This window comes from Cibotium barometz, chromosome 31 (genome assembly GCF_041138505.1).
Source record: "Cibotium barometz isolate CiBa-2024 chromosome 31, ASM4113850v1, whole genome shotgun sequence".
Classification (NCBI taxonomy): domain Eukaryota; kingdom Viridiplantae; phylum Streptophyta; class Polypodiopsida; order Cyatheales; family Cibotiaceae; genus Cibotium; species Cibotium barometz.
The window spans coordinates 48,074,833-48,099,506 of NC_141076.1; the positions used below are offsets into that span (position 1 = coordinate 48,074,833).

Below are 24,674 nucleotides of genomic sequence, written 5' to 3' on the forward strand. Positions count from 1 at the left end.
GCAGGTACTGCAGGTACAGAAGGGTTTCCAGCCAGCACTGCAGCAGGTGCTGAATTTGGGTTTGAGAGAACGAGTTTTCTTTGCTTTTGTACATGGATTTGGATGACCCGGCTGCTGCTGTTGGCGACATGGCTGCCAATAGCCTTAACATGGATCTTATTGAGGAGATGATCGAGAAGGATGTGGGTTATGCTTCAGATGCCTCAGAGCAACAAAAACGTCAAAGGCTTGATGTTGATGCAACCTATACTCCGGTGAATGTTGGAGAGAATGCAGAGGAAAGTTCTCAGGCACCTTCTCCGGAGTTTGCACGTTTGTTGCAGATCACTGGTGAGCTTCTGCAAGAATATGTGAAGGCAAATAGCGTGCAAATGGCTGCAGTAGATAATAGTGGTGTGGCTGATGTATGCATGGAGACTCCTTTGTTGCTACAACAGCTAGCAGATTTTCATGATCGTGCTGCTATCTTTTTCTTTACTGGGCGTATTCCATTGTTGCCTCGTCTTAGAGCATGGCTGGGCCGCTTGGTGTCGCCTGAGGCACTTGAGGAGATTTACGATGGTCCGAGAGGCTTTTATGAAATACTTTTTCGCACTTCGGAAGCCCGTAGGGGAGTCTTGGAGCAGGTGCCACTTTTTTTGGATGGGCAGTTGGTTCATGTGGTTCCGTGGAAGCCTATGGCAGAGTACCAAGATATGTTGCGCCAGGCTTGCCCAGTTTGGGTTGAAGTGAAACAATTCCCACCAATGTTTTGGCGTGTTTTACCAAGTCTCATGCGAGGTATCGGTGATGTCTTGGTGGTGCCTCGAATGACATCTAGAAACCGAAATCGTCTATGCATGTTGTGGAATACTGGGAGACCTAGGCCGACACATTTGCGTGTCAATATGGCTGGGCTGCAACCTTTAATGTATGAATTGAGGTGGGATACATTTGCTGGCCACTGTTTCAAATGTGGTGAGATGGGCCACTTTGTCTCCGAATGTCCTAAGAAAGAACAAGTTGCTGCTATAAAGGATATCCTTGATGGGCAGTTGCCCGTGGAAGATGAGCATGATGCTCCTTCACATGATGCCCAACACATGGATGTACATGTGGATGTTCAGAATGAGGTTGAGCAGCCATGGGTGGAAGTACGTGGTAAAAAAACATGATTTGTTGCCCCGCGGGGGGATTTCTCAGATGCTGTTTGGCGGGGGCCTTTGCGTGCTCATCAGGGGCCCTTACATACATATGCTCGTCGCCCTTTGGGTTCAGGTGCCCAACAACAGACCAGGATTGAGAGGCCGGGAGGCCAACTTTCTCAGGGTACAGGGCCTCTTGGGGTGGATAGAGTAGAACGCTATCCTATTAGAAATCGCCTAATAAAAGAAGCACAACAACAATTGCCTCCTGTGTTTGGTTCGAAGGGTGAGGTCATCTCGCCATGGGATGGTCATTACCCTTTGGCACGTGCTCGGGAACTCCAAGGGCAGTCTGAGATCACAAATACCATGTCTAAAAATGCAATGCTTCAAAAGGTTCGTGATTTGGCAGATTGTCCTGGGCCTAGTACACGGCCTTGTTGATTCCTTTTCTGGGAAGGCTTATGAAAATTGTACAATGGAATGTAAAGGGTATTTCTTCGCGCCAAAAGCAGTTCAGGCTTTGGCGTACAACTTTTTGTCATGGTTGGGATGTTTTGTGTGCAGTTGAACATAAGCAGCATAAGTTGGCTGGCAAAGCCTATGTATATAAGGGATTTCATGTTTTCTACAGCGGACATCCTGCTTCGCAGTCAGGTGTTATGTTTGCTGTTCGTTCGCAGTTTCAGCCTTCTCTTGTGATTCAAGATGTTCATGGAAGATTTCTAGTGATACAGATTGTTTGGGATGATACGCCTTTATGGTTGTTAGGGGTGTATGCTCCAAATAATGCTCGTGCTCGCCGTTTGCTGTGGAATGACTTGTGTGCTCTTTCAATCTCTCATCCTGGCTTTGTGATGGGGGACTTTAATATGTGTGTCTCCAGGGAGCAAGCCACGTCGCCTCATTCTGTAATGGATGGCCCGGAGGGAAAGGCGTGGGAAGCTTTTGCAGCAAGGTCGCTAAAACAAGACATGTGGTCTTGGTTGCATTCAGATGAAAGGGGTTACACTTATGCCTCACAACAGTTTCGGGGCACTTATGCTAGATTGGATAGGATGTATATTTTAAATCAAGATCTCTTTTTGCCAGAGGTTCTTACTATGATGGTTGATCAGCATCAGGTTTTGTCAGATCATTGGCCGCTTGTGTTTGAAATGCTCTATCATCCTGTGGATGCATATAAAGGCTTATTGGGACGCTTGCCTTTGCGCTTAAATCACACTTTTTTGGAGCATGAAGTTTTTGATGTTTATATGCGTCAGTTGATACGACATTTCTCCACAAGAGTGTCCATGGCTGATTATCATGCTTGGCCAGTGTTCCTTACCAACACTCGGAAATTAGCACGGCATTATGGTCTTGCTAATGCCTCTATACAAAAACAGCATGTGGCCCTCCTTGAGTCGCTTTTAAAGGGCTTGCAGGCGTTCATGTTTACTGACTCTATGGATGCTGAAGTTGCGGATGCCATAGAATGGCTGAAAAAGGAGCTATCTAGGGTGCAGGAAGCACAATATGTTCGCTTTAAACTACTTGCACGTCTTGATGCTTTGCGGGATGCTAACTGTCAATCTCATCGCTTCTATGATAAGTTGCATCAAAAACATATGCGTGAGAATATTGTTAGGCTGATGGATGCCAAAGGCAACCTTCTTACTCAACCTTCTGAGGTTATTCAGCATTGCATCAGGTTTTATGAAGATTTGCTTGCCCCTCGAGAGGATGTCTCACCGGCTGTCCTGGCTGCAAGGGAGTCATTGTTTGCTGAAGTACGATATGAAGTTGACCCTGATGTGGCGGTTCAGCTTGATGCTCCTGTTACTCAAGGGGAAGTGGAAGCTGTTCTCTCCAAACTTCCCATGGGAAAGAGCCCTGGTTGGGATGGTTTGACAAATGAGTTTTTCCGAAAATATGCTGATCAGCTTGCAGAGCCTTTGACGCTTATTTGTCAAAGGGTTTGGGATGAGGGATATATGCCTGCCGATTGGAAGTTGGGCATACTTCGTTTGTTGCCCAAAGTCCCATCGCCTACTTCTTTGGCTCAATGGCGCCCGATCTCACTTATGGGTATTATGTATAAAATCTTTACAAAGATTTTTGCCAATCGCTTGCAGAAGGTGCTTCCTACTCTTGTTCATCCATATCAATATGGATTTGTGCATGGCACGAATATTTTGCATAATATTCTTAATGTTCAAATTGGAGTGGATTATGCCAAGGCAAAGAAGCAAGAGATTGTGATGGTGCAGCTGGATCTTGAAAAAGCTTTTGATCATGTCAGCTGGTCTTTCCTTTCTGAGTTAATGACAGCCATGGGCTTTGGTCCCAAAATGGCTAATTTGGTGCATTTACTTGGCTCTGGCTCTATCACGCGGATTATGCTCAATGGAGGACTTTCGGATGGTATTTCTCTCACCCGTTCTCTCCGGCAGGGCTGTCCTCTTAGCCCTCTTTTCTTTGCCATTGCCACTCATCCTATGTTATCTCGCCTAGATGCTATGGCATCGCATGGTGAAGTGGTTGGTTTGCATCTCCCTCATGGCAAGCAATTGGTTGCTCAAGCCCTTGCGGATGATACTTTTATGTTTCTCAGGGCCGAAGAAGCCAATATAGATCGAGCAATGGAAGCTTGGAATAATTTTGCATTGGCTTTTGGGCTGAAAATAAATTCATCAAAATCAGCCCTCATTGTATGCACGGAATTTGATCTTGAGGCATTAGGGTGGCAAGGCCGTGTGGTGCATACAGGAGACATTGTTCGTCATCTTGGATATCCGGTGGGTGTGGATGTGGACCCCCAAGCGCTTCTTGCTTGGATTTCAGCTCGGATCTCAGATAAATTTGTGTATTGGAAAGCTCAAGGGTGGCCTATGCATGTGAGGGTTAAGGTAGCTCAGGTTATTATGCTTAGCATGATTTCCTATTTTTTACCTTTGCTACCTTGGACGCACAAATCTCTCATCCGTTTGGTTGCTCCCATTCGGTTTATGCTGTGGAAGAGGCAAGGAAATATTATGGGTCAAACATGGATAGCTTGGAATCACATTACGATGCCCAAAAGAATGGGTGGGGCTGCTTTACTGGATGTCCGCTTGCATATGGTGGCGCGTAGGTGGGCGCTTTTTCAGGATATGTGTTTGCAAGAGCAGCCTTGGGTTTTCATGGCTCGTGACTTGATTGAGCTGGAGGGATTGTCACATGGGCGGACACGTGTGCAGGCTTCATGGTGGGACATTGTGAATGCGGCTCATCCTGTCCGTATTCGCTCATCACACATTTTATCGCATATTCTCCTTTCTTGGCATGAAGTTCTACTGTTGGCTCGGTGGGATCCTGGTCATGAAAGACTACTTTTGAACTCTTTGCAGTTCGAAACATTTGTGGAGTCGCGTGTCATTGTTTGGCCAGACAGAGATGCTTCACGCATACGACTCAACCGCATGGTCAGGCTAGGCTTGGTTAGAATCCGAGATGCTGTGATACCTGGTCGTGACAGGCCATATTCGTTTCGTCGTATTCGGCAGCACTTTAGGGTTCCTCGGACATTTCAGCCACTATGGGTTGACATCATGCATGCAGTTGAGCCTTTTACTCCATTGCCTCGGCCATCTGCAGATCAGCCTTGGCTTGATTGGGCACTATGTAAATCTGGTGACTTGATATCACTCTCAGCTAACCAGGTCTATCATAAGCTTGTATCAGAGAAAGATTGGGTTTCAGCCAAGGCCAATAAGGTGTGGGGATTGCACAAGTCTAAATCATGGTGGCAGAAAACTCTTATGCGTGGTTGGCAGTCTAAACTCCCTTACCAAGGTAAGGTTTTCATTTGGAGGATGTTGGTGGGAGGGTTACCTACACGGGATCAGCTGAGCCGTCGTAAAATTACACTGGCCTCTTGCTTCTTCTGCACGACATGCACTGAAACAGTTATGCATCTGTTCATGAGTTGTCCCGTGGCCCGTCAGATTTGGTCTTTTGTCTCTCGCGTTTGGGAGGCAGTAGAGAGGTCTACTGTTTCGGCTTATCAGTGGATATTTGGGATTTGTCCTCAAGTCATTACTTCAGACAGCCACCTTGTGATATTCCATTTCCTTAGATGGACAGGACTTTGGCATATTTGGACTACACGGAATGGGTTCATTTTTGATTCCTTGTCTGGAATACATGGGCACATTCTACGTATCCGCGGTTTGCTGCTTTGGCAGTTTTCTTCTCTTCTCTCAGCTCAGCTACTGGATGCAGATGTTATTTCCTTATGGTCTACGGCGGCTCGGGTGGCTCATCTTTGATGCTTTCATCTAGGATGCTTATTTGGCTAGGAGGCTTTCTTATTAGTGTACAGGTTTGCATGGTGATGATCCTTTAGAGGATCTTTTGTGGGGGTTTTGTTTGGGGCCACAGGTTCTGTGTGAGCCATGTGGCTGATGTACATTTTACATATAATATAAAACACCATTTCACGAAAAAAAAATAAAAGAGAGAGTTATGTTGCTGCCTTGGGGGGCCAGAGGGAGGGAGGGAGGCAGGGAGGAAGGGTGGGTGGGAAAGGGAGGCGAGAGAGAGAGAGAGAGAGAGAGAGAGAGAGGGCGGAGAGTGAAGCGATGGGCACAAGGAAGAGGCGACGGGCGAACAGTGAGAGAGGGGGCAGAGAGTGAAGCGACGGGCAAGAGGCGAAATGGGCAGGAGGCGGGAAAGGGAGGCGAACAATGAGAGAGGGGGCGGAGAGTGAAGCGACGGGCAAGAGGCGAAATGGGCAGGAGGCGGGAAAGAGAGAGAGAGATAGAGAGTTGACCAATGGCCACTCTACAATAAACATGATGAAACTCAAGAGAGAGCTTATGTTGCATGACTCAATGAGATACTTGATTGATTATTATCTTACACCAAGCACATTGTCACCAATTGGCCGACCATTTGGTCCATCTCCAGTTATTGTGTCTCGTTCACTTGAGGCCAGGCCGGTGTCTCATGTGAAGAGGCCAGTATTTTGCTGACATGGACGGGAGCCAGACTGGTGCCACCCGTGTGTTAGCAGGATGGTGTCGTATGGACGGGAGCCACCCGTGTATGACGTGGACTGTGTTCTATCCATGGGATTGTCACGCCATGGAAGAGCCAGTATTCGTGCCGTGTCTTGCCTATGGGACTGTCACTCCATAGGGAGGCTCGTGCCTGGTAATGGTGCTGAAAATGGTCCAAATGGACAGCCAGAGATGGCAGAAGATATCCCTATGGATATACCACAGTTAGAGGAGATATCGGGCATGATTTTTCAGCCTTATGGCATGGAACAGGAGCCACCAATGGGTGATATGCAGGCTGGACAGCAACCTGCAAATGATGGTCATTGGTTACGGAGGTCCACAAGACTCTCCAGAGCCCCTGACAGGTTTGTTCCAGGGGTTGACTACTTGATGCTTACTGACTGTGGGGAGCCCTCATGTTATAAGGAGGCTTTACAGAGGGCAGACAAGGCTCTATGGGAGCGTGCCATGAAGTCAGAGATGGATTCTCTGTACAAAAATGGAACATGGAAGTTGGTGCATTTGCCTACAGGCAAGAAGGTTTTGCCATGCAAGTGGGTTTACAGGCTCAAAGTTGCACCAGATGCAAAGCCAAGATACAAAGCCAGGTTAGTGGCTAAGGGCTTCAAGCAGGAATATGGTGTGGACTTTGAGGAGATCTTCTCTCCAGTGGTCAAAATGACCACACTTAGAGCTGTATTAGCTTTGGTTGCACATGATGATCTGGACTTGATTCAGATGGATGTGAAGACTACTTTTCTTCACGGTGATCTCCATGAGGAGATATATATGCAACAGCCAGAGGGTTATGCAGTAAGTGGAAAGGAGAAGCTTGTATGCAAGCTGAAAAAGAGTCTTTATGGGCTCAAACAGGCACCAAGGGAATGGTATCAGAAATTTGATACATTCATGAAATCCCAGAAATTCAGGAGAAGTGACATAGATCACTGCTTGTACACCAAGAAAGCTTTGGATGGCAGTCTATTGATCCTCATCTTGTATGTTGATGATATGTTGATTGTCGGGAAATCTCGTAAGGAGATGGATACCTTGAAGCAGAGGTTGCATCAAACCTTTGATATGAAGGATTTGGGTGATGCAAATCACATCTTGGGTATGCGGATACTTCGGGACAGAAATCAGCATGTGTTGTATTTGTCTCAGAAGGAATACATTGGCAAAGTTTTGCAGAGGTTCAATATGGACGGGGGGAAGAAGACTAGTACTCCTTTGCCTCCATATGTGAAACTCAGTGCTATGGACAGCCCACAGTCGGATAGAGACAGGGCTGATATGGTCAAGGTTCCGTATGCTTCAGCTTGTGGCAGTCTCATGTATGCCATGGTTGCTACTAGGCCGGACATTGCATTTGCAGTGGGAGTGGTTTCTAGATACATGGCCAACCCTGGCAAGAAGCATTGGGAAGCAGTGAAAGGTGTCATGAGATACTTGAAGGGCACACAGGATATGTGCATATGCTTTGGCAAACAGGATGCATTAGTGCATGGTTACACGGATTCGGATTATGCCGGTCATCCAGATAACCGGAAGTCTACTACCGGTTATGTGTTTACATTCACAGGAGGTGCTGTGTCATGGATATCCAGGATGCAGAAGTGCACTGCCTTATCTACTACAGAGGCCGAGTATATTGCAGCCACAGAGGCTTGCAAGGAGGCATTATGGCTATCTCGGTTAGTGGTTGATTTGGGTTATACAGGGGATATTCCATTGTTGCATTGTGACAGTCAGAGTGCCATCCAGTTGGCAAAGAATCCTGTCTTTCATGCAAAGACGAAGCATGTGGATGTGAAGTATCACTTCATCAGAGAGGTGATAGAGAACAAGCAAATTCAGCTTGTTAAGATTCATACGGATGACAACCCGGCTGATCTGTTGACAAAGAGTTTGCCTCCGGAGCGGTTTGCTCATTGCAGACACTTGATGGGCATTGGATGAGGCGAGTTTCAGCCTTGATATGGCCTTGTATATTATCATGTACATGCTGATTTTTCTTTTCCTTCATTTAAGGGCACTTTGCCTTTAAGTGGGAGGTTGTTGGGGTAAAGGCGTTATGCCCACCCTTATAGTGTGTACAAGCCCATAAGTTATAGTACATAGTACACTTAGTACTTTTAATGTACTAAGTGCACTATGTGTACTAGTGCAATATACATGTGTGATAGGGGAGTCACACACTCATATCATTATGAGTTGACTTATCCCCACAACTCTCTCTCTCTCTCCCTTGTTGTTCTCTCTGTGTATGTCTCCCACATGAATTAACCTAACCCTAATTCTTCTCTCTTCCACACAGGGCTGAATGCTGTAGATGCTGCGTTTTGCTGAATGAAGGTTGAATGCTCAAGCGTTGATGCTCCTATATGCTGATGGATGAAACGCTGATGGCTGATGTGCTGAATTCTCTAATTGCTTATGCTCCTTGGGTTGAAGGCTTCAAGCGTTGAGGTCTTTTGGGCTGAGTATGATATGAATGAATGAATGAATGATATGCTCAACTATTTATATGGACACTTGATGTTGGTCGGTTGGCTGAAGGGCTGGTCGACTGCATCTTGTCCCGGATAATGGATAAATAATGTAAAAATGCCCATTAAATGCTATAAATGATGGGGAAAATACTAATAAATGCTAGATGTTATTTGAAGGCTTCTGCAATGGTCTATATGCAATGGATGAATGCTATGCATTATGCAAAGTGCTTTCTAATGCAAACCCTAAGGCTTCTACTGACTCTACATGCATGAATGCGTCTCTTCAAGTGGGTTAAGGGACTTGGACTGACTGTCTAAGGCTGAGGAATGACCTACGTAGCTCGTGCCTGACTTTATCCTGGATTGAGGATTACAATGGGGTCACGGCGTACAACAAATATCATCCTAAAAGGTACTAATAATGTACAATGTTGCATTGATGATGATGAGCCATCTTGTCACCATGCACTACAGTGCAGAGTGCATGCGACATCTCGGGCTTAGATTTGGCCAGTTGCAACCCAGGAGATGCTCACGTATTGATCGTTGTGAGGCATGGTGCCAGTAGGGGGTCTGGCGGTGGATCGGCTGGTGGTGGCTATGGCAGAGCTGTGTAAGATTGTGGTGAGCTGAGAGGTGAGGTCAGCTAGCATGGATGCAGCTAACATTTCTATGCATAGTGCTGTACACCCTCCTGAGGAGTCGGTACTGCGCAAACCCCCCCGCACGCCCTCCCCCTCCCCCTCCCCCTCCCCCTCGTCTTCCCCCTCCCCTTTTTCGGGCTTTATTCTACAATGGGAAATCCAAGTACAAAGCTTAATGGCCAGTCAGTGAGACTCTCACCCAAAAACACCGGCTTTTCAATAAGGCATGTCAACTGGGTGAAGAATCCAGTCCTCATGTGACATCAATGTCTAAATCCAGACATGTCCCTGTCCATAGGACATAGTCAAGTCAAGCCCGTCAGCCAAGTTAAGTCAAGCCCGTCAGCCAGAGCTGACAACACGATGACCTCAAATCCTGCTTGGCAAGATATCCAGCTGATTGGTTATCAGCCTGTACAAGCCTTCTGGGCGTACATCTTTCCATATTTGTGTACCTGTTTGTACAATTGCCCACTTTCTCATGTACTTACTGTACATCTGTCCATGCAGCCATGTAACTGCTGGTCCACTGTCCTTGCATCTGTACTTACTAAACCATTAGTTATCCACTTTGTCCGTGCTACGTGGTCACAACGCAGCAAGCAGCTTGTTTCACATTACAAGATGCTGCTTGTCCATGACCTGTTCACACTGTCCATGTCTTACCTAATTACCTGCCCAGGCTGTCCAATTGCTGCCCAAGCTGCTTGGACACCTGCCTGTGCTGCCCAATGCTGACCAGTCTGTTCTTACTATCCATGTTGAGCTTAGTGTCCTGCTCACACTGCCTATTTTCACGGTCTAACAGCCTATTTACATAGTCCAAGAGTCTGTTTACAGTGTCCAACTTTTGTACCACCTCGGAGAGAGGAGTGGTCTGAGCAGTGCTTTCACAAGTCCATGGAAGCATGTTCAATGTTGTTAAGCCTACTAAACTTCAACCTTGAATGTTGCCAAATGGTTGCAAGTGTGCCACACACATTGCTTTTCCTCTCTTCTGGAAACTTATGTCCGGCGGCTACGCGCATCTTCCAGGAGAATGGGCTGTCCATGACACGGGCAGGGTGAGTACGCAAGGTGACAAGGCAAAAAGCTGATTCCAAAGGTTTTATACAGGTAAGGGGTGATTGTCTTGTACTGGCCTTCAAAATTGTTCAAGATTCATGCACACTTGTGGCATTTGTGGGCTGCCATTGTTTTCCTTGAAAAAGATAGAGAAGGCAAATTATGTATGCATGCCTTTCTCCCTCAAATGGCAAGCCAGGTAAAAGTGTCATCACAGGCCGTGAGAGGTGGTGTCCATCTGATGAGAGCATTGAGAGCTACAAGTATGCAGGAGATCGAGACTGAGGAGCGTGCCATTGTTTAATGCCCAGCATATCACGAGATCAGGGGTCACTTCCACTTGGTCCTGTTCCCCAACATCATTGAATATGAGGACCAGTGATGGGTGCACATTTCTTGCATGAGATACAGAGGCACAAGAGCAAACTCATACAAGGGGCAATGGAGGCGACCAAACACTTGTCACGTCTTTTTTTAAAGGAGAGCCAGATGATGCTGTGGACACACAAGGACACCCAACCAGAGCATGGCTTGAGAGATCCCTGCCTCGGGGAGTCCCCATCATGACTTACACAAGTAGCTGCATCTAGAAGCCCATGGACTTGTCTTAGGACCCACACCATCATATAGACTCAGGATTTCTGGAACCACATCCACTGCCCTGAGCAGCCCACAAGGAAGTTATGGACATATGTATAGACGCTATGTATGGTTCACCACATATCCCCTACCTTCAAGGATGAGGTCCTCACCTTCCTCTGGCACTCTCAGGTCTTTGCACAAGGTGAACTTGCAGCCCTTGGGCAGGAGTCACTAACATCCTCTACGTTCACCATGTGATAATTGTGCTCAATTTAAATTTCATGTTTCATTATGTATTAGGAGATCCCAAAGGATTATCTATTTTTTGTCCACTTGTATCACAAAGGATTACTAACAACATATTGCCAATGTACTTGATAACAGCATGTCTCAAGATTTCTGAAGCTAGTCATTATTGATGCCAAGATTGGGCCTCCCATGTTTGGAATCTCCCTTGCAGCTGATATCCTCAGTGTGGTGAGCAAGCCTAGTCCTATTTTTTCCCCGTTGGTTTGAATCTGGTCTCTCAAACCTCCTTTACATCAAAGAGATTTTTTTGCAATCTATGAACCTGCTTCAATCTGGCAGGTCAATAATACAGAGTGCAAAAACTGCCTTGTATGGTCCAAAATTGATGCGATAGTGAACGAGCTTAAGATCTTATCCCCAAAAGTTATGGTAAGTCTTCAGGTGTGTGTGTGTGTGTGTGTGTGTGTGTGACAGTGTGTGAGAGAGAAAGAAAGAAAGAAAGAAAGCTGTATTAACGTCTACTAGAGGCCGAACTCGACCTATGAGACAAATCAATGTACAACTGTCAATGTCTTCTGGATGTCCAAAAAAAAAAGAACAAAATGAACAAGAAATAAAGTATGAAAGTATTGAGCTAGTGGGGGGGTGTGATACTAAGCGTCTACGAAAGGTCCAAGTGTTACCTTTCCATGATATATCTCATCCTAGATAGTACAAAAATGAAATGAACTGAATGTAAAAGGGTAATAGCTGGGTACAATGATAGAGCCAAGTGATAGATGAGGTAATGTACAGATCTCCTTAGGGTGTACCTCTCCCTGGTAGTGGTTTGGTTCTAGGCATACCATTAAGTGTTGGAGTGCTTGGTTATGAAGCGCCTCTGTGTATACACAGGCAGGATACATAGTGATGAAAGATCAGATAACGGGAAGAATAACTAATCCGACTAGAATGGAGACGGTGGAAGTTGTTGGGGCTTACCATGGCGCAGTCAATGCAAAAATTGTTGCTGATATCCATAGGTAGGGTTGGTAAGTTTTGATGTCTGAGAAGAGCATCAAACTTTCAATATCTATTCACTTGTTTCCATCTTGGATACCACAACCTTTTTTCTTAGTTTTGTTGTTACTTGTCAGGGTAGGAAAGAAGATATACGTATGGACGGTAAATGATAGAGAAACAATGCAAAAAATGCTGTTTGAAGGAGTGGATGGCATTGTGACGAGCCACCCTCGCTTGCTACAGGAGGTGATGCTGGAAATAGAGGATGAGTGCTCTCAGGAAGGTTACTCACCATAATTCTTACCAGTCCATCACATGCATGCATGCATGCAGAGCATGACAAAGTTCGTGTGTTTATTAATTGGAGGAACAATATTGTGCAGTAGCCCTTTCTGAAAACTACAAGTGGCTGATCCATAATTTTTAATCATATTCTTTTGTTTGGCTTGGCATTTAAGCCTGGAAAGAAGCTTATTTATAAAGCATCCTGGTCTATCGGAATGAGAGAAATACCAAGGGTTCATGTGTCTATTGTCTTCACAGATGAGGAACTGTCATTTGTACAACATCAATGGACGTGTCACATCATCACTCATGTCATTTTGTGTGAGCTTTTTTTTGCGTCTTTAAGTCTAACAAAACTTTTGGGTTTCTTACTGAGAAAATCCTTTTCTCAACTAGCAATGACTATTGGCCTCAAAATCCTCCCCATGGGATACTTGCTCTCCTCTCTGCACTTCCATCCTTGTAAGTTTGTTAGTAAACACATTCTCAACCTACACCAAGGTTTTCACTCAGCTTGTGAAAATCGAGAAGGAAACCTCCAAGACATGTCAAGTTTTATCTTTATTTTCTTGGCAACGTTGCTAATGTTTTTGGTTAAAAATTCAACCCTTAGTAGGAAAATTGTGCTTGCCAAAGTCGTCACAAAGAAGTCCAAATAGGTTCACGACTTGAGAAGCATTTGAGAAGACACACAACGTATCAAAATCTCAGTCATATTTCTCGAGTCTTGAACCTTGGTGCATTTCGACTTTTGATTCACAATGGAGCCCTTTGTGGTGACTTTAGAGACACAAGCAATGCTGCTAGGAAAAGCAACATGAAACTTGACGTGCTTTGAAGGTTCCGAAAATAACCAATGTTGCTATATGATCTCAAGTGGAAGGTCTACTCTAGGAAGGGCTCAAAATGCAGAAATTTTATATACAAGGGATTTATTCATGTCCTTGAAATGATTGTTCCATATTGTGTGGGCTTGCAACCTTAGTAGTTTTGAAACACAATCAATGCTGCTAGGAAAAGCAACATGAAACTTGACTTGCTTTGAAGGTTCCGAAAATAACCAATTTTGCTATATGATCTCAAGTGGAAGGTCTACTCTGGGAAGGGCTCAAAATGCAGAAATTTTATCTACGAGGGATTTATTCATGTCCTTGAAATGATTGTTCCATATTGTGTGGGCTTGCAGTTTTTTGGCCTTTAACTACTTGGTACAATTACTATGGCATTGGCATGTGTGTCTAAAGAGTTAATCTTTTCAAACTGTATACCTCGTGACAGTCTGAATCTGTGTTGAAAGAGACATTGAAGTTTCCCCCCAATCTCGTAGTAACATGGGCATCTGAACATGTAATGCTCTTTTGTGTTGACCTCCTATGTTATGCATATCTTGCATATCCATGCCTCTCGAGGGCGTGATCTTCTCTACTACACTCAATCCGTAGATGGTGGGATGATACCTAAAGTTGGTTGCCAATGGTGAGCCGGTGGGATGATACCTATAGTTGGTTGCCAATGGTGAGCCGCATGGCATGTGATTGTGCCTCTATAAATAGTGAAGGTTCACAATAAATCAATCTTGTGAAACTTGTAAAAATGCTTTTCATAGAAATGGAGTTTCGTAGTGAGCTCTAGTGGAGACATCCCATGTGTGGCCTTGATAGATTGAAGGTGGTTGATCTCCTATTGGGGAGAGATCAAAAAATGGTGAATAAAGGTTGTACTTGAAGGGAGGGAGGTGGTACATTAGAAGGCTATGTTTGGCAAACTAGCTAACCTTCATTGAATACCAAGACTTGTTGTGCCCCCCTCAAGCGAGTTGCACGGAGGACTCAAGATCCAAGCGTGGGAGACGATCTGTAGCCAATGTATATACATGTTGTATGTAAGTGATGGTCTGAAAGATTGAGTCTATGATGAGAGAGCTCAGCTGAGATGATTTCATGCAGCATTGATGGCTTACTCCGGATCATACATGAGAGCATCATCACATGTAGTCTCTCTATACTCCGCCAATCATCCACTACTCTCAAAAAGGGGCATTATAGGTCATTGCACAGAGACAAAGAGAGAAAGAAGAAAGAAAGAGATATTAACGTCTACAAGAGGCCAGTGGCCTATGAGACAAAAGTACCACTACATCCAAGACTCAAGGAAACTAAATGTCCCAAGTAGAAAATGAAAAGCATAAACTGAAAAACAACTAGCTATCACATGTGGCCAAAGAGGAACTAGTGGCATGATACAATTGCTAGAAAGAGGCATATTTGATAAAAGTGTGGAAGTGGAAAAATGGTAGGCTATGGGAAGCAGTTCAAATAGACTCATCCCATAATGTCTCGCATAGGTCTATCCGAGCGAGGAAAGAAAGAAAGAAAGTTATATTGACTTCTACGGAAGACCCCAAGGGCCTATGAGACCAAAAGTAATACAATGGTACCATAGATATATAAAGCCATGGAAAATTGAAAGAAAAAGTAAAATGAAAACATTTGACAGTACATGTGATCAACAGATGATCTTGTGTAGAGTGAGATATGTTGTGATAAGCTAATGACGATACCTGCCTCGGCCAGAACTGATCTAATGGTGGAGTGAATGTCAGGCCTCTGTGATGGGAGTGTGTCATGTCGGGAGAGAACCTCATGAATCTCTCTGTGCGCGGTGGAGGGTCTTGATGCTTTGGGTCGGGGATGTCTGGCTCGCAAAATGGATCGAGCTCTCTCGCTAAGAACTCCTTTGGGGCATGGAGTTGGAGTGTGGGTATGGATGGTGGGCTGTGATGTTGTAGTAGAGGAACTGTTGTGGGCAATGGATTCCGTTGTGGATGTGTGTACCACAAAGAAATCTGTGATGGCTCTCTTTGAGGTGTCCTATCGGAGTCGGGGCTATCTCTCAGCATGTTGCCTCAACGCTACATCCCTATGTCGTCTAAGCTCCATAAGTACATGCCCAAGCACCTTTGATCCTCAAACTGTATCACCCATGTGAGTGGTCTAAATCCCTCTCAGAAGAGGAAATGGAATCTCCCCCGTATCTCATAGTAAGCCGAGCAACTGAACATATAATGGACCTCATCCTCTACTACTGTGATGCATATTGTGCATGTCCTCTCCTCACGTGGGGTATCCTTAGCTCTGTGTGTCTCTACTCTGAGGCGGTGGGAGGATACACTGAGCTGGCCGATCGTGATATGCATAGCATGTGACATGTGTATCTGTATGTATCTCGGGATCTCAAAGAATCCATCCTTAGAGAGAAGTGATCTGTGTAGAACTCACACTTCCTACCAATCTCTGACGGAGACACCCATGTCTGGTGTATGTGTAGCCCGAGTAGATCTAACCGGATGATCCGGTTGATCTCTTGTTGTGAGAGATCAAGGTAGGGGGAATCGAGGCTATAGTGAAACAGGGGGAGACGATCCATCTGTATGCGATGTGCATGAAACCATTCGACTACCTTAGAGTACCATGCATGTGTCAGTAATGGTGGTGATTGTGTTGCCGCGGGGGGAGGGGGGGGGATCTAACTCGTCTTAATCGCACCCTCTCCTTGTCGCTCGCAGTATAATTGCATAGAGGACTCTAGTGCTAGTTGTGGGAGGCGATCTCTGTCAAGCGTGTATACATACGGAATATAAGTGAGTTTGAAAAAGGGCATCTATAAACCAGTGGGGCCACCCTAAACTCTGCATGTAGAATGTCATGTGGTACAAATGGCTTACTCTTGATCATGCATGACAACATCATCACATGTAGCCTCTCTATGCTCCTCCAGTGATCCTTCCCTAGGCTTGGCCCCCAAAACGTTGCACCACACATAGCCGCTGGTTGTACTAGAGTATCAAAGAGCCAACACTTAGTGTGAGGTTCTTGGAAATGTACTTGGAAACACTGTCTCTCCATACAGGCTAAGGAGGCATGCCCCCACACCAGTCGGTCAATGGCAGAGCTGTGGTCATGCATAACAAAGGGCCTGTAAAAGTGACTCCTAGATACACATACTTTTACACAATCTCCATTGGGGCATCTCGATATATGAAAGAAAATCGTGAGGCGAATGTATAAGATGTGTTGAAGACCATAACCTTGGTTTTGCCCAAATTGATCGTAAGGTCTCTCTCCTTGCAAAATCTGTCCAATGCATTTAAGTGTTCTATAAAACCTTGGCTAAATCTAAGATCTAGACAATGTCAATAGCATATAGCAATATGGGCACTGCTATCTCAGCCAATGGTGAACCTCTACCTCCGAAACTATCCACAAATATTGCGATCTCATCAATGTATATGCCAACAAAGAGTGTAGGTGAGAGTGGGCAGCCTTGCTTATAGTGCTACATATATCTCCCGAGGTCCCACCGGGTGCACGTACTCGGCCGAGTACTGCCTCGTATAGTGCCATCACACCCCATATCATCTCATGTGAGAGAGCTGGAGCTCCTGCAAGCGTCTTATGAGACGGGATCAAGGGATGGAGTCAAAGGCTTTGTGGAAATCCACAAAGGAGCAATACACATGTCTCTTCAAGGACCTCGCCGCCTCTATGATAGCCCGTAAAGTAAAGGTATGGTCCAGGGTGGAGGAATTTCTCTTGAAACTTGCCTAGCCTGATGCTCTATTTCCCATCCTCTCTGCCATAGAGCTCATCATGTCCTCTAGTACTGCTCCATAGATTTTGGCCATTGTGTGACCAATCATGATAGTCTTATAGTCACCTGGGTCCGTGGGGTCTCTTGCTTTGTGGATGGGGACAATGGTGTTGGTAGTCCACGAGGGTGGGAAGCCTTCACAGAGTGCTCTGTTAAAAAGACTGGCAAGAATGGGAGCCAATACGTGGTGCCCGTGGGCAAAATGTTCCCTATAGATCCTCATGATATTTTTCTCCCCCATTATGCAACTTTTTAAGAGCCCTAGTGACATTGGGGGAATTAAAGAGATAAGATGATGTAGGCCGAGGGATGTGTGACATTTGTGGTATAGGTTGGTTTGGCACATCATACAGTTGTCATGCATAGGCTTCCCAAAGGCTAGGATCCGTTGATAGGTGTAGGTGCTCTTTCTTTTTTCAAGAATGTGCCAAGCTTCTGAGTTGTCCTCGCTCAAAAAGAGCTAGTATAACTCTTGTTCTCGTCTAGCGAGAAATGCCTGTTTCTTTTGGCAAGTGAATGTACGGAAGATGCGTTGCATCTTATGTGCTGAAATCAGCCCATGTTCCCTCTCGCGTAAGAGGGAAAGCCTGGTGGTTTTGCACTCTTCATTATACCATCCATTCTGGGGTTGACATCCCACTGGCAATCTTGTTGTGGAGCATGTGGTGTAGGGGAAGCTGGCGTGGGCGCAGTCATGGATGATCGAGGAAAGCTGGGATGTGATGGTGGAGATAGGGAGTGATAAGTCGAGAGCTGAAATGTGATGAGAGAGGCGGTCCTCATAGATTGGGGCCGGGGGCATTGGGCACATTGGAATGCGGAAGCCCGCCGGCCCGAGGTAACTCCTCTTGGGTGAGGTAGGTCCGTAGAGCAGTGTGAGGTGGGTCCACAAGATCCACTGTATGGGTGTCCTCCACCTCATGGGTCCGGAAGAAGCTGGTGATGGTTGTCAGGCATGGGAGGGGTCGAGGTGGTTGGGGCCGAAGCTCTCTCAAGAAAGTGTCCCCGTGTCTGTGGAGCTCCAGCATGAAGAGCCCTAGGCAACGCTGGTTCGGGAAGTCAATAATCTTCGAGAGTGGACCAAATTCCTCATGAAAAACAGTGAAACCTCACGCAGGCAGAGGCATATGTAATGCTCCTTTGTCTCAACCTCTGTGTGGCATAATCTGCAGATCCTCTCCTCGCTTGGTCTCCGTATGAGCTCCTCGGCTCTGAAGACATGCCTAGCTCTACCTCTCTCCACTTTGAGGCGGTGGGATGAAACCCGTATTTGGCCAATTGCAATCCGCATGGCATGGGACATGTGGACACTCAGGTAGCTAGGCTGCTAGATGAACCCATCCTCAGTGAGCGTGAGGAAGTGATCTCTATAGATTGTATCTTCGTTATTGTATCTTCATTGTGGGAGCTTTGAAGGTGTGATCCATGTGCAATGGGTGTAGAGGTTGAGAAGATCTAACCAGATAACCCAGTTGGTATCCTCATGAGGGAGCCGGAGAAAAGAGAAAAGGGGAGTCCAAACTGTACTGAAGGGGTGGTAGGCGGTCCATGCGAAGCCCATATACTCTATTGAACATGTAGGCTAGTAGGGGCACCAAGGTACCATCGGCATGCGAGATGTACTCGTCGGTAGTGAGTCCCTCACGATCCTGGGCTTTCCCATTATGTAGTCTACGAATGGCCTTGAGGACCAAGCCCGTTGTGAAGAAGGTGGAGGTGGTGGGGTGGCGCGTGCACACACACACACACACACACACATTGTTCGGTGGATTTTTATTTGAGAGAGAGAGAGAGAGAGAGAGAGAGAGAGATACCAGCCAATGAAGTATTCTTATGCTAGAGAGACAAAGGCCTTGGTGGTGTCCTTGGTTCGTTGATATTGGCCAATGAGCAAGTGATAGAGTTCATCAATGGTGGCATTGCTTCATGAATCTTCATTTTGTTTAAGAGGAAAGAAAAAGTCCATAGTGAAGTTGAGTTGCAAAATTTAAACTTTCTTTAGTTAGTTCTTGTACACACAAACACATAGTTAGGTGCCTCTTCTAGAGAGAGAAAGAAAGAAAGAAAGAAAGATTTTATTAACGTCTTCCAAAAGACCGAACTCGGCCTATGAGACAAATCGGAGTACCTGTATGGGGTATCCTCTGTCATCCCAACAAAATGAAAAAGTACTGAACAAAAAAGCTGAATCTGGGTGTGCAGGGGATGGAGCTCTACTACTAGGAGAGTGCAAAGCTATATGCATGGAGTATACAATCATGATATGCAGCCTAGCTAGCTCAATCCTGTACCATACTGGGAGAGAGAGAGAGAGAGAGAGAGAGAGAGAGAGAGAGAGAGAGAGAGAGAGAGAGATTAGCGTCTACGAGAGGCCAAAGTTGGCCTATGAGACAAAAAGAAATAATACAACTGTGTTCTTCCGGTCATCGAAAGAAAAGAAAGAAAAACTTATTTGCTAGGCTAATGGGACCCACAAAGTCTAAGCTCCATTTTTCAAATGGTTGTTCCAAAATTTCTTCTCTTGGACCATGGTGTACCTTTGGCATTGAAGTGTCCTTCCAAGTGTAGGCCCCTATAGTATGGCCTAGAGAACCAGGCAAGATTATAGTCCTAGAGAAGTCCATGTTCTGCTCCCTCATCTTTGCTAACACACGCTTTCAATAGTATCGATGAATTTGTCTAGCTCTTCTTTGACCTTCTTTGCGAACATGCATCCAATAGCATCGATGAGCCTGTTTATGAATATAAGAAACACCATGTTACGATGAGTTTACAACAAAGGTTAGACGCAGTTTGGTATGCCTAAAGGAAAAAGATACCAAATGGGACACCTCGAATCAGTGGAAGCCGCAAGAATAGAATAAGAGGCAAGATGAAAAAGAGAGGTAGAAACGGAGGCCGAAGTAGCAGTTTGGGTACGTGAACACCTCATTAGACACTGTGAAGGAAAAAGGGGCACATCAGATCACATAGTAATAGAAGAGAAAAAAGCACATGATGTGAGACTCCCCTAATGGCAATAGAAGAGGAACAAGCACATGGTATGAGATTCCCCCAAATGCAAGACTATCAATATGAAAGAATGAACCGACTAGAGGGCATGATAGCTTCTCTAGTGGAGAAAGTTTCAAACACCAAGGATACACATCCCATAAAGTTTGGGTCAAGAGGAAAGAGATGAGTATACTCATAGGATGAGGGTTATGGAAAATACAACCCGCTTCCTTCGGAGAAGTACATTGGGCAAAGAGACTGTTTAACACTACCCAAATGGATCATAGAGATAGAAGACTATCTTATCATGAACAAGATGTCAAATAGACATTCAATCAGAGTGGCACCATGCTTGTTATTAGGGATGCATATAATTGGCTTCTTGTAGAGGAAACAAAGGGACCCTCGCTTAGGTGGGAGGACTTAAAGAAAAAAAATACAAGAATACTTTGTGCCACGGTGGGAATGAAGTGTTACATGTGCAAGATGGTTGGCGAAACCTCAAATAAGTTAAGGAAATCAACAAGTTGAGAGGCCTAGCATCCCCATAATTGAAGAGCCGAAATCGCCCCCAAGAAGAGGCGAGACCCCACCCAACAAGTGGGAACAATGTAGGCAAGGCCAAAGTGCATGGCAGCAGGTAGCACAATAAGCCACAGAACAGAACCTCCATTTCAATGCCAGAGTCAAATGGAACACAACAACCATAACTTTACCACACCAAAATGCACCAAGAGGCTAGGAGTAAAGGTATGTAACTCCAATAAGTTGTCAATGTCTTTTGCACAAGGAAAGGATAAAAATGTGAAGATGGCCTACAATGTGGTAGTATAGGCTGGGGAGTGAAAAGCCAGCTAGATTTCATAATGGTACCCATAGATGCATTTGAAGCAATCATGGGACTCACTTGGGTAGTACCTCATCGCCTTCATGGGGTAAAGGAGTGAATCTTGGATATGCAAGGGTTTGGAGTAATTGTGTAGTGCACCTCACCTTGAGTGGAAATGGCAGACAAGGGTAACCAGTGGGTGGTGGGGACAAGGGTAAACCCGTGGACAAGGGTAAAGTAGTGTAGGGTGAACCCATGAGGAGCTTGCTTGTACCATATTGTATGCATCTATATGGGAGATACCTTTGAGGTGGAGTAATGTGGCCTAGCCCAACCTCTCCTACCTGCATTCGATACACACTCACTTGTGGGGGCAAGGAGATGTCGTGTCGTTGAACCCCCACAAGTCACTTCCTCTCAGCACGAAATTCACATTTTTCAGTTTGGTGAACAACTTATTCACACAGAGTATTCTCATCACTTTCCTTAGAAGATGCTCTTTGTGTTCTAGCATTTTTCTATAGATGAGCGGGTTGTCAATGTAGATAATGAGAAACTCATCCAGATATTCCTCGAAGGTATCATTCATCATGGTACATAATGTAGGTAGTTCATTGGTTAACCCAAATGGTAGCATCAACCACTCATACCTTCTGTATCTTGTTTGGAAAGCTATCTCTTCTCGATGTCTTCATCCACTATTCTTATTTGATGTATCCTGACTAATGTAGGTAGTTCATTGGTTAACCCAAATGGTAGCATCAACCACTCATACCTTCTGTATCTTGTTTAGAAAGCTATCTCTTCTCGATGTCTTCATCCACTATTCTTATTTGATGGTATCCTGACCTCAAGTCAATCCTTGCGAAGTAATTTACTCTGGCCAACTAATCCCCACTAGTAACTCCTCCATTGCGGGGACATGATATATGTTCTTGATTGTAAGTTTATTGAGGTCTCTATAGTTTGGGCATAATCTGGCTGTCTTGTCTTTCTTTGTTACAAATAACATGGGTGCACCGTATGGCAATTTGCTAGACTTGATCATTCCACTATGGTTAAGTTCCCCTAACTACTAATTCTTGAGTTCCTTGAGCTTTGTGGCATCCATTCTATATGGATCCTTGTTGGTTGGCAAGCTCTGCTGCCTTGGTGTCAGTTCAATTATGTGATCCACGATGTGTCTTGGAGGCAAATCGGTCCGATAGTCATTTTGGTAGTACATCTTTGAATTCATCCACAACACTTCTTGAACCTCTGCTAGACCAATCTTACATTTTTCCTACTCTGTATTTGAAACCTTCATCACACATAGATGAATTAGGCAACCTTGTTTTGGTGCCCTTTTTGCTACACCATTATGTCATACATCTCTACTGATGGGTACTGATCAACCCTGCTAATTGCATTAGATAGCTCTTGGCATTGTTCCCACTAGTGGTGTCCACTTGTTTACCCTTGTCCTCCCCATCGGTCTGTTTTTGCTACTGGTTTGTTGGTTCACCCTTATCTTTGCTTTACCCTCGTCCCCAGTGGTTTGCACCATGTGAGGCTGGATAGAAATCCCAAGCCTCACATACTTGGGATTCATGTGATTGGCTCTTTGTTTGGATGGTTTTGCACGTTCATGAAGAGGATGGTGTGTTTCACACCTTTCGGAGGAATTCCCTTTATGTTACTGTATTTTTTCCAAGTAAAAACATCTTGAAATTCATTGAATAAGGCTAACAAATGTTCTTCTTGCTCTAAGATGAGGTCTTTGGCAATAAATGTTATCTTAGGTTCTTCATAGGGCCAATGAGATTTACTTTTTTGACCTTGGAGGGGACGTCACATGAAGCATGAGGCTCTCTGCCTAGGCTTCTTTAAGCCTTTTCATCACCTGCTTGTCGTATATCACTCTACCCCAATGTTGTAGGACTTAAGTACTTGGGCACTACCTCATATCTTTTTCTTGAGGCTCGATAAGCTCTTTGAATTTAGCTTCCTTCTCTGCCTTAGCCTTGACTTTGTTGGCGGTGCCTCAACAAAGATTGGCTAGCTCAAAGCTTGTCGGCTCCTCGCCACCTTTATTGTCCATTATCTTGGCTTGAAGGATGATCTTGTTTAGTGTTGCTTCCCACTGTGTCATGGGATTCCACATCTGGAACATGGAAAGCCAATGAAGATCTGTCTCCATGGGGAGAAGATACTTCTTAGGCTTTCAGGTGATTTTCTCCTTCTTCACCTCAACATGGGAAGCCAATGAAGATCCATCTCCATGGGGAGAAGATACTTCTAAGGCTTTCTATGTGGGAGTAGGTCTCATGGATTTTATGGCCTTAACATACCAAAGCCAATGAAGATTTCTCTCAAAGGGGAGAAGGTACTTCTTAGGATTTCTGTGTGGTTTTCTCCTTCTTGGCTAACAAGTGGTTTTCTCCTTCTTTACCTCAACATGGGAAGCCAATGAAGATCCATCTCCATGGGGAGAAGATACTTCTTAGGCTTTCTATGTGGGAGTAGGTCTCATGGGATTTTATGGTCTCAACATACCAAAGCCAATGAAGATTTCTCTCAAAGGGGAGAAGATACTTCTTAGGCTTTCTATGTGGTTTTCTCCTTCTTGGCTAAGTAACTGTGGGCAATGCAAAGGTTGCTCCTTCCATGGAGGAGTCCTTCGCTAAATGAATCACTAGCTACTCCTAGTTCAAAGTCATTGTTCTGATCATCACGGGAGTCAAAATGCTTAGATCACTCAAGGGATTTGGTGTAGGGTCCTTGAATGAGGACACTTTGCAGCAATATGGTGTGAGCCTTTATATTGAAAGCATTACATTGGTGGAGGCCTCTGTACCATACTATCAAGGTCTCTTTCCCTTTGTTGCACCATGGCTTTGAACAAGGCATAGTCTTATGGTTGGAGCATGTTCGGGATACCCAAAAGGATCATATTGCTATTGTTATTCATAAGACTCATAGCTCTCATATTATTATGTTTCTATCTACAAGTAGAGTATTGTTATACTAGTGTGGTTCTTGGAGGAACTGACTGAGGTGGTAATATTGGAAGTGGATATGCAACAATGGGGGTCTATACATAACTCTCAATAAGGAGGTTTTGCTAAGTAGGCACTAGAGCTTATGTCAGTTGCTAGCTAGGCCTTGCTAATTAGGCCCTAGAGGAGTGACTAGTGGGGTTAGCAAGGTTAATGATTACCTTGGTGCATGGGAGTGGTGTTAGAGTGCATCCTGTTGGGATTCCTTTTGGTACCAGCAAAACAAGTTATGTAAGATGTCTCTTTGTGGGTGGAAATAAGTGTGGGTGTCTGAGAAAATGTCACTCTTCACAAGATTCTAGGTAGCGGTACTCAGAGAACTTGTGACACTGATGAGTAGCTATAGGCACAATTTTAAATGTGGTATACTGATATAGTTTATCATTTTTGAGCAATATGTGCTTATAGTAGTAGCCACAAGATTGATGGAGAAGGTTGTAGGAAATGCTATAGTTCATCATTTTTGAGTTCTATGTGCTTGACTAGGACTCTTGTTGGTGCTAGGGTTGGACGCATCGAGGACTTAGATGATGTGTCCCCTATCTCTTGGTTTGGATGGTATAGATTATCTACTAGGTCCATTACCTCATGGGTGGCACCATTTAAAGATGTAGTCTCTAGACATGTAAAGATGGTAGTGAAGCCTCTTACTCTTGAGACACCTATCATAAATCAATCCAATGAGTGATA

At 44.9% G+C, this 24,674-nt stretch overlaps 1 protein-coding gene across 9 annotated transcripts in view; it reads left to right on the forward strand.

Annotated features, from left to right (window-relative positions):
* The window catches only part of GDPD4 (PLC-like phosphodiesterases superfamily protein), a 30,698-nt gene extending 17,859 nt beyond the window's left edge, over nucleotides 1-12,839 (forward strand). For 5 of the 9 annotated variants that reach the window (XM_086825230.1, XM_086825228.1, XM_086825231.1 and 2 more), the window contains 4 exons: nucleotides 11,322-11,414; nucleotides 11,526-11,615; nucleotides 12,081-12,208; nucleotides 12,323-12,839. In XM_086825230.1, the coding sequence (XP_086681356.1) occupies nucleotides 11,322-11,414; nucleotides 11,526-11,615; nucleotides 12,081-12,208; nucleotides 12,323-12,485 (474 nt within the window). In that variant the 3' untranslated portion in view covers nucleotides 12,486-12,839. Of the gene's footprint in view, nucleotides 1-11,321; nucleotides 11,415-11,525; nucleotides 11,616-12,080; nucleotides 12,218-12,322 lie in introns of all 9 variants that reach the window. The other 4 variants (XM_086825233.1, XM_086825234.1, XM_086825235.1 and 1 more) reach the window with 4 other exon arrangements.
* The last annotated feature ends 11,835 nt before the right edge of the window (nucleotides 12,840-24,674 follow it).